Source organism: Dreissena polymorpha, chromosome 1, assembly GCF_020536995.1.
Source record: "Dreissena polymorpha isolate Duluth1 chromosome 1, UMN_Dpol_1.0, whole genome shotgun sequence".
Classification (NCBI taxonomy): domain Eukaryota; kingdom Metazoa; phylum Mollusca; class Bivalvia; order Myida; family Dreissenidae; genus Dreissena; species Dreissena polymorpha.
Genome location: NC_068355.1, coordinates 46,547,512 through 46,558,160, shown reverse-complemented (window position 1 = coordinate 46,558,160; position 10,649 = coordinate 46,547,512). Strand labels below are relative to the sequence as shown.

Below are 10,649 nucleotides of genomic sequence, written 5' to 3'. Positions count from 1 at the left end.
AGGTATGAAACACGAAGGTCAGTGCAGGGGTACCGGTATTTTCATTTGAAAATTTCTTCAAGATTCTCTGTGGCAGTCCCGTTGGCTCTTGACAGGTTGGAAATTCAAATAGGACAGCGAGCCATCATCCACTCAGTCGTTCTGAAGGCAGACTCTGCAAATCAGGGGAAATCAATGGAGCAGCAGAGAGGAGTTCATCGATTGCCGTACTATCCGGTTTTATTATGTTGCAGTAAAGTCGGTTATTCAACGAACGTATGAACGGTGCCAAAAATATTTGAGTTGTAATTTGACCATTTCATTTCGCAACTCGTAGACCCTATTTGTAAAGAGTTAGAACGGTAGATGACAAGAGTTATGTGTGTACCACAAATCGTTCTCTGTCTTGCGAGTTACCGAAAACTGTTCCACTACAAAATGGCCAAGGATGTGACCGTGCTTTTTGGATCACTTGAAGAATGCATAAAAAGCCTTCGTGACCACGAAATACAAACAAATACGAGGTATGCTGTTGGCTTCAGCAGCAAAGGCTTTGGCAAAAGAAGTACCGGTAGGTCACCAGCAGTCAAAATACATTATTAAAATGAAAAATGACTAGGGTTTGTTTAACCATGTGCGTTAAGTGCGTTTAAATCGGTGTGTAGATATACCGAAATCCTATTAATATTAATAATTTATCAAAATACTGCGGATATTAAGATAGAATATTGCATAATTCACTGAAAAAGCAGCAGTATAATTAATTCCCCCTACCAACCTTCCCCAGGACCCTACCCCCCACCCCAGCTTACCCCTTGGTTTCCAGATTGTTAAATGTACACCTATTGTGTTTGGTTTGACTTTTCAACAACAAATAATGACAAAAATATGCGTATAGGTATTATAAACAGGCATGGCAACTCGAGTGTTCTCGATGAAAACGGTCTTGTCCAGTGTTCCTCAATCTTTTGTCAATAGGCACTTTTATACTGCGTTTTATACTTTGTTTTTATATAATACATTAACACAGGTTCTTTTTTCAAACTGTGTATTTTCGTCAATATTCCTTGTTGAAAAGTCAAACCAATCCCAATATGTGTACATTTAACAATCTGGAACCCTGGGATAAATGGGGGTGGCAGGTTGGGTCCGGGGAAAGTCAATATACTTCATTTATTCGCATGCAAAATGACAAGAGTAAGAATAAACACATGCTTTATTTGTATTTTAGGTCACCAGCCTTCAATATGCTTTATATAATATTCATATTAAAAATGACAAGAGTTTGAAGAAACATATATATTGTTTACTTTTTTTGTTATCGCCACTTATTTATTTACTCAAAACATTACTACTCTTAACTAAGGGTGTCACGTTTAAACGTTTGAACGGCCACGTTTCGTGTTTTGCTCAAAAACCTTTACAAAAACAGTTAACCTTTAAACGCCAGTCTATATCAATAAAATTCGTTTTAGTTAATTACGTTGTGACGTTTCAAAGCTTTTTAACAGCTGCCAGGGCCCTCGTTTGGCATTTTTTACTGCCGAATATCGGCGGCTTTCCAACATGAAAAAAGTATACTTTTTTCCCCTATTTCAGCTATAAATCCCCCCTCCCTTTTTTTTATTTAATGTTATACCTATGTTGCCTGCTGGTATGGTGCTACTAACTTTGATTAGTTGTTTATTTATATAAATCATATTAAAATATCGCAATTTTAAGTGCTCAATGGTTGGTGAAAAGATCTTCTAAAATTCCCATTTTCGCCCAAAACGACGCAAAATTCCCCCCTCTAAGGGCCCTGGCCCCAATCCCCCAAAGTGTAGAGAGGGCCCTCGTTGCTGAAAAAGACTCGTATTAAAAACTATTTGTATCCTGTGCTCCAGATGGCCCTTATTCATAATACCGTAAGCATAACAATACACCATGTACGGACTAGACCTCTTGAATATTTAACGCGCATCATCATGAAATTCCCGGCTTTTGCTGCATGAGAATGCCCCGAATCCTCTTGAACATTCAACGCGCGTTGGCCCAAGGAAATATTCACAACGTTTATTCATCGCCATTCATTTCTCGAGATATGGCGAACAATCTCCGTATAGGAACATTTTACTAAATATGCATCTTTTGATATACATCGTGCTATAAGTAGAACGTTAAATAATTGAAAACTGGTTTACTCTTGTTTAAGGAATGTTGGTAAATAATTCACATTCGTGTCAAAATATTACGGCATGTAAGTAGACAAATTGTAACCCATTGGTTAGACAACGATGAGAACAGTTGGTTTTAGTATGACATCATGTGCGAATGGGATATGCACTAAATATAATATCGGGAAATAAGTACTTCTTTCAGTTTGAAGAAGTGATGGCACTGATGCGTGATGATTTTAAAACGGACATAGGGATACCCAGGGGTTTTTCAGCACTGTCTGCGCCTCCGGACAACGGAGGCACTCCCAAAGCAAACGGACCCGATCCCAAACCGAAATTATAAAAATAAAACAATTTCCAAAAATTTTTTTTTAAGAATGAAGTGTCTTATAACTTGTGTGACTAACCAGTGTTTGTTTTGGTCAAAATATTTGCTATAAGGTTTTAACTGTTTAGTTCTTATCACAGAGTGTAACTGTAACTGAAAAACAAAACTGCAGTAATTGAATTAACGTTGAACATGCCCAATATTGCATCTGTTTACAAAAAGAAGACAAAATAACCAAATAAAAACAAATTTATTTGTTAAACCACTGAATTTTTTAAGCATGATTAATTCACATTTTTTTCCCAAATGAGCCGTTTCATCGAAGCAAAAATTCCCAAAATGACCAATTTTGTCAATAAAAAATTCCCAATTTGGTCAGACTCCTTTTCCCAAAATAGGCAGAAAAACCCCTGATACCGTTTAAACGGGAACGTTTCGTTTATTTCATTTCGTTTAAACGTTTAGAAAAATCTGTAAACGTGACACCCTTACTCTTAACTAGAACATCAGTTATAGACATAAACAAACCTTTTCATTAAGTAGGTACATATAATAGCTTGTTATGTAGCAAACATACGGTAATAGTAGAAACATAATCAATTTATTTATATGTTCTTGTTTGTTATGGAATCAGGCTCAAATATTGTCAACAACAAAAGGGTCCAGTGGCTGTATGGGAAACTGTTCCCCATAGCCTAAGGCCTAAAGCATGTATATTTTGTACAGTAGACATTTACAATGTTTCTTTTAATAATACTGAAGTTGTTAAAATGATGTACCACACTCGGCATTGAAAACAACACTTCTGTGTGTGTTCAGATTAAATTTCGGTGAATGTGGAAGTGATCAATAAGCAGATTTGCACTTCATTACAACCAGCCTAAGGTAATTGTGGCTGCTGTTATGTAAATGCAAGTCTGTTGTAATCATCATATTGTAATCATACATGGATTGTGTGTTAAAATGCAAGGAGGATAATCACAGGAGGATGCAAGGAGGATAATCACAGGAAGAGGATGCAAGGAGGATAATCACAAGAGGGGAATGCAAGGAGGATAATCACAAGAGGGGAATGCAAGGAGGATAATCACAGGAAGAGAATGCAAGGAGGATAATCACAGGAAGAGGATAATCACAGGAGGAGGATGCAAGGAGGATAATCGTAGGAGGAGGATGCAAGGAGGATAATCACAGGAGGAGGATGCAAGGAGGATAATCTCAGGAGGAGGATGCAAGGAGGATAATCACAGGAGGGGAATGCAAGGAGGATAATCACAGGATGAGAATGCAAGGAGGATAATCACAGGAAGAGGATAATCACAGGAGGAGGATGCAAGGAGGATAATCTCAGGAGGAGGATGCAAGGAGGATAATCACAAGAGGGGAATGCAAGGAGGATAATCACAGGATGAGAATGCAAGGAGGATAATCACAGGAAGAGGATAATCACAGGAGGAGGATGCAAGGAGGATAATCTCAGGAGGGGAATTCAAGGAGGATAATCTCAGAAGGAGGATGCAAGGAGGATAATTATAGTTGGAGGATGCAACGAGGATAATCACAGTAGGAGGATGCAAGGAGGATAATCACATGAGGAGGATTCTAGGAGGATGCAAGGGGGATTATCACAGGGTCACTGAGTGTACATGATGCAGGAAGATGCTGATATTTCATTCCGTTGACAGAAATTAAGAGCCTGACCCAACATAGTTAAAGCAGAATACTAATAAAATTAAACTAGAAATGGCGCGGCAGAGGCCGACGCGTATCCCCACGCCGAATGTTTGACCTAGGTGTGCCCCAGGGTTGGTAATGGGGCCATGCATAGCTGAGATTGATAGTATTGTCATAAGAGAAGTTCATCATCAATTAGAAGTGAATTGGTGTAGAAATGAAGAAGTTATAGTAAAAGGCAATTTTGGGTGGGTGTGACATATGTGGGCAGGGCGCCCCAGGGTTGGTAATTGTGCCATGCATAGTTGAGATTGACCGTATTGTCATAAGAGAAGTTCAGTATCAATTTGAAGTGAATCGGTGTAGAAATGAAGAAATTATAGTAAAAGGCAATTTTGGGCGGGTGTGGTCTATGTGGGCGGGGCCCCAGGGTTGGTAATGGGGCCATGCATAGTTGAGATTGACCGTATTGTCATAAGAGAGGTTCAGTATCAATTTGAAGTGAATCGGTGTAGAAATGAAGAAATTATAGTAAATGCAATTTTGGGTGGGTGTGGTCTATGTGGGCGGGCCCCAGGGTTGGTTATGGGGCCAAGCATAGTTGAGATTGACCCTAATGTCATAAGAGAAGTTCAGTATCAATTTGAAGTGAATCCGTGTAGAAATGAAAAAATTATAGTAAATGGAATTTTTTGGTGGGTGTGGCCTATGTGGGCGGGCGCCCCAGGGTTGGGATTGGGGCCATGCATAGTTGAGATTGACCCTAATGTCATAACAAAAGTTCAGTATCAATTTGAAGTGAATCCGTGTAGAAATGAAAAAATTATAGTAAATGGAAATTTTTGGTGGGTGTGGCCTATGTGGGCGGGGCGCCCCAGGGTTGGGAATGGGGCCATGCATGGTTGAGATTGACCGTATTGTCATAAGAGAGGTCCAGTATCAATTTGAAGTGAATCGGTGTAGAAATAAAGAAGTAAATGTAAAATAACCTAAAAAAATGAGTGATAATTTCTGACGCGGCCCCACCCCAACCGCTATTACTTTTGACCCAGGGGTCAGATCAAAATTCCAAATAGTGCAGGGTCGCACATATGCTCATAGCTACCATGTGTGTAAGTTTCAAGGTTCTAGTGCTTTTAGTGTAGGAGGAGATAGTGGCCAGGACGGACGGACAGACGGACGGCGGAGATAACCACAATATCCCCACCTTTTTTTCAAAAAGCGTGGGGATAAAAACAGAAGCATACCAATACTCGAATTCACAGTTAATGAGATACATCAACATCTAATTTACCAAATAACAATGATGACAGAATATATTCTTTTACAATAAAAATGTTCTAAAACATTAAATGTGTAAACATTCTGTGTAGTTATCATAGTATTTTTATGCCCCCCTTCGAACAAGAGGGGGTATATTGCTTTGCTCATGTCGGTCTGTCTGTCCGTCGGTCCTTCCACCAGGTGGTTGTCAGACAATAACTCAAGAACGCTTGGGCCTAGGATCATGAAACTTCATAGGTACATTGATCATGACTCGCAGATGACCCCTATTGATTTTGAGGTCACTAGGTCAAAGGTCACAGGTGAAGGTCAGTTACTGGAAATAGGCATTTTAAGGATTTAGCATGGTTCAAACAAGGGAAACAACTACCGTTTATGCATGTTCTGTTTTGTTACAGCATTTGCCTCCCTTGTAATATATTTAAATTTTACCAAATGTAAGGCTAACTGCATTTTTGTAATGCATTGTATCCACCACCACCACCGTCACCACCACGACAACCACCAACACCACCACCGCCGCCACCACCACCGCCACCACCACCACCACGACCACCACCACCGTCACCACCACGACAACCACCACCACCACTGCCACCACCACCACCGCCACCACCACCACAACCACCACCACCACAACCACCACCACCACCACCACCACCACCACCACCACCACCACCGTTGTTTACAGTGACAAAAAACGTATTCACACAATGGCTGCTACTACAACTTATAGCCCATATAGGGGGGCATGCATGTTTTACAAACAGCCCTTGTTGCTTCTTTCTTTGTACAGGGACTAGCATTAAGGAGAAGATGCCTGTGTGAAGGTGTTACCTCTTCATGGCAATACAATACAATACAAATCTGAAATTGTGTTTGTTTCTCCCGCAGTCCTGCATATGTATTTTCTATAACTGTTTGTTAATGGTGTTTTGTATGGTTATTGGCCTTTTCTTGTGTTAATTTCAAATTAATTTAAGAACTGTGCATGATTATTTTTAGAAAATTGTGGTAGAGTTAGTTAGTTGTTGCAGTGAGGGTCTGAAATTTGTTAATGACATTTAAAGGAGTGTGTTCACAGATCGATGATTTTTTATGCCACATTTATCAAACATAAAAGGATACTGTATGAACGTGAGTTAAATACATGTATACATACAATTAAAATAGCTGGGTACGCAGTGTTTAAAAATATGTGTGAACTTAAACGAAAATAAAGTTGCTAATACCGAATTGGAACTTAAGTATCAAGAAATACATGTACATGTAAGCAAATATTGTAAGTTCAATAATTTTTTTCATGAGTTATTTCTCTATGAAGTGTTGAGTAATATTTATACAAACTTTCGTTTCTACTGAATTGTAAAGGTAGCTTTATTGTATTTTGATGATAATAAGTCCTTACACATGTTTCATATGCCAACCACTTTGAACTTGTATAGCCAATATCTGTGACAAAGCCCACTCCTCGAGCATTACTTGTATGTGACAGCCTTTTGTATTATGTATTGTTTTTGTATAATTCAAGCGCTATAAATAAATTATGCATATATTTTTGCTATAGTGAATCACTGTTGTGTCTTGAGTATGTATTTATGAGTATGTCTTTTAAACTTTAAAAACGTATTTGCTCACTTATTGCAATGTTGTAAAACATAATGATCGGATGATTTGTAACCGAATAAATAATAATACATTAAGCAATTTGTTGAAGTTTACTTAAGTAAGATTATTTTGAACAATTTCATATTAAATTTTTGCAACATTCCACTACATGTATCAGTATGTGTAACATCACTACGGTACATAATATGACCGAAAATGCATAACGTCTTACCTTTAGGACGACCGAAACATAAAATTTTTAATTTGCTCTAAAAGGCGTAATTAAAGCTTACTAATAACTTCCATCGTAAAACAGCTTCATACATTTGCCCACTCCTCGAGCATAACATGTATGTGACAGCCTTTTGTATTATGTATTGTTTTTGTATAATTCAAGCTCTATAAATAAATTATGCATATATTTTTGCTATAGTGAATCACTGTTGTGTCTTGAGTATGCTCTCAAAGGCGTTATTAAAGCTTACTAATTACTTCCATCGTAAAACGGCTTCATACATTTGCCAAATGATATCAATTACATAAGTTAATGTTTGAACTAATTTAAGCTTATTTATTTTTGCTCGATTACATCAAAATCCTAAGGCTTATTGAGACACTCTCGAGTCCGTTTCCTGGGAAGAACCAGAACTTGGTATCTATCGAAGAGATAATGAGAACGCTCCCCGAGTAGGGATCGAACCCACAAACTCCCGATCGCTAGGCGGACAACAAATCCATTACACCACCGCGACCTTCAATTATATTGTATATCATTGAAACTATTGCAGTATTGCTCTCTCATTATACACTAGCATGTGGTCCTTTATTTATTGCAAGTGATCAATGGCCAAAACCGCACTGCACGATACAAAAAACAGCATTACACAATACATAACAACATGCAAACATAATCAAATAAAGCTGGGGTCACCGCGTACCGGCATGTGCTTTTTCTAGCTCTTGTCATTTTGCATGTAAATAATGAAGTATATTTACTGCTCGCGACATAAAACACAATTAAACGATAAGTTTCTTCTAAACTCTTGTTATTTTGCATATGAATAAATTAAGTATTATTGACTGCTGGCACCATGAAACACAATTAAAGAATTGCTTTTAATATCTTTTGTCATTGTGCAGGTGAATAAATGAAGTATATTTACTGCTGGCCTCGTGATACACAATTAAAGCATGTGTTTTTCTAGCATTTGTAATTTTGCATTTGAATAAATGAAGTAAATTGACTGCTGGCCTCGTGAAACACAACTAAACGATATGTTTTTCTAGCTCTTGTCATTTTGCACGTGAATAAATGACGTATATTTAATGCTGGCCTCGTGATACACAATTAAAGCAAGTGTTTTTCTAGCTCTTGTCATTTTGCATTTGAATAAATTGAGTAAATTGACTGCTGGCCTCGTGAAACACAATTAAATGATATGTTTCTTCTAACTCTTGTCATTTTTCCATTCGAATAAATGACGTATATTTACTGCTGGCCTCTCTCAACTCTTCTAACTCTTGTCATTTTGCATGTAAATATATAAAGTATATTGACCGCTCGTGACCTAAAACACAGTTAAAGCACGTGTTTCTTTCTAACTCTTGTCATTTTTCTTGTGAATAAATTTAGGTTTATTGACTGCTTGCACCGTGAAACACTATTAAAGCAATTTTTTCTAACTCTTGTCATTTTGGATTCAGATGTTCAATGCAAACGACAGGTTTTTTTCTAACTCTTGTCATTTTGCATGTAAATATATAAAGTATATTGACCGCTCGTGACCGAAAACACAGTTAAAGCACCTGTTTCTTTCTAACTCTTGTCATTTTTCTTGTGAATAAATTAAGGTTTATTGACCGCTTGCAACGTGAAACACTATTAAAGCAATTTTTTCCAACTCTTGTCATTTTTGGACTCAGATGTTCAATGCAAAAGACAGGTTTTTTTTCTAACTCTTGTCATTTTGCATGTAAATATATAAAGTATATTGACCGCTCGTGACCGAAAACACAGTTAAAGCACGTGTTTCTTTCTAACTCTTGTCATTTTTCTTGTGAATAAATTTAGGTTTATTGACTGCTTGCACCGTGAAACACTATTAAAGCAATTTTTTCTAACTCTTGTCATTTTGGATTCAGATGTTCAATGCAAACGACAGGTTTTTTTCTAACTCTTGTCATTTTGCATGTAAATATATAAAGTATATAGACCGCTCGTGACCGAAAACACAGTTAAAGCACCTGTTTCTTTCTAACTCTTGTCATTTTTCTTGTGAATAAATTAAGGTTTATTGACCGCTTGCAACGTGAAACACTATTAAAGCAATTTTTTCTAACTCTTGTCATTTTTGGACTCACGTGAAACGCTATTAAAGCAATTTTTTCTAACTCTTGTCATTTTTGGACTCAGATGTTCAATGCAAACCACAGGTTTTTTTCTAACTCTTGTCATTTTGCATGTAAATATATAAAGTATATTGACCGCTCGTGACCTAACACACAGTTAAAGCACGTGTATCTTTCTAACTCTTGTCATTTTTCTTGTGAATAAATTATGGTTTATTGACTGCTTGCACCGTGAAACACTATTAAAAGCAATTTTTTCTAACTCTTGTCATTTTTGGACTCAGATGTTCAATGCAAACGACAGGTTTTTTTCTAACTTTTGTCATTTTGCATGTAAATATATAAAGTATATTGACCGCTCGTGACCGAAAACACAGTTAAAGCACGTGTTTCTTTCTAACTCTTGTCATTTTTCTTGTGAATAAATTAAGGTTTATTGACTGCTTGCACCATGAAACACTATTAAAGCAATTTTTTTCTAACTCTTGTCATTTTTGGACTCGGATGTTCAATGCAAACGACTTTGCGACATCCTTTGCGACAATGCTCCTAACTCTTGTCATTTTGTATGAGCGAGTGTCTAACTCTTTACAAATAAGGCTAACCTTCGCAACTAATCGATAAGTTTATCAATATCGTCATAATTGTTCGCTATCAATATTATTCTCATTAGGAAAATTGCTTTTTCTGTATTTTGTGTTAATTGATCAGAAAAGATGGCTGGTTTTCCAGATGGCGGATTCGTGCAAGGAACAGCAGCGGCAGCACCTTCGTCACTTGTGGAAATCAGCGTCTCGTGCAGGTACACGGCTACGGAAGTTGATTGACATTGTTTTACACCTTACAAACGCAGATAATAACAGGGATATATTTAACACCTAGTTGCAATAATTCAACTATCATTTATAATCCAATGGGTTGCTGATAGTTGCAATGCGCTCTCTCTTGGCCATGGGTGCAAAATGTGGTTTATGGATGTTTCGTGCCACTACCAGTTCGTGCCACTGATATTTGTGTTGAATAAAGGTAGACGTTTCGTCCCACTGATAATATATAGGCGGATAGGTGTGAATAATGCCGTATAGGTGTGAATGATATTGGAGTGTATATTTATGTTGAAAATTACAACAATGTTGACAATTATAATAATAAATAACTAAAAATTAATTGATTTATTGTTATTATACAAATATTTGTAAATAGTTCATTATGTTCAATAAATATAAAACATAAAGTGTTGTTATTTTTTATGCATCATGTGTATGTGT

The 10,649-nt window shown here is 37.1% G+C and overlaps 1 protein-coding gene across 3 annotated transcripts in view; it reads left to right on the top strand.

Moving 5' to 3' along the window:
- The first annotated feature begins 234 nt into the window (after positions 1-234).
- The window catches only part of LOC127865081 (copine-8-like), a 69,596-nt gene continuing 59,181 nt past the window's right edge, over positions 235-10,649 (top strand). For all 3 annotated transcript variants that reach the window (XM_052404974.1, XM_052404972.1, XM_052404971.1), the window contains exons 1-2: positions 235-311; positions 9,997-10,183. In XM_052404974.1, the coding sequence (XP_052260934.1) occupies positions 10,114-10,183 (70 nt within the window). In that variant the 5' untranslated portion in view covers positions 235-311; positions 9,997-10,113. The remainder of the gene's footprint in view (positions 312-9,996; positions 10,184-10,649) is intronic.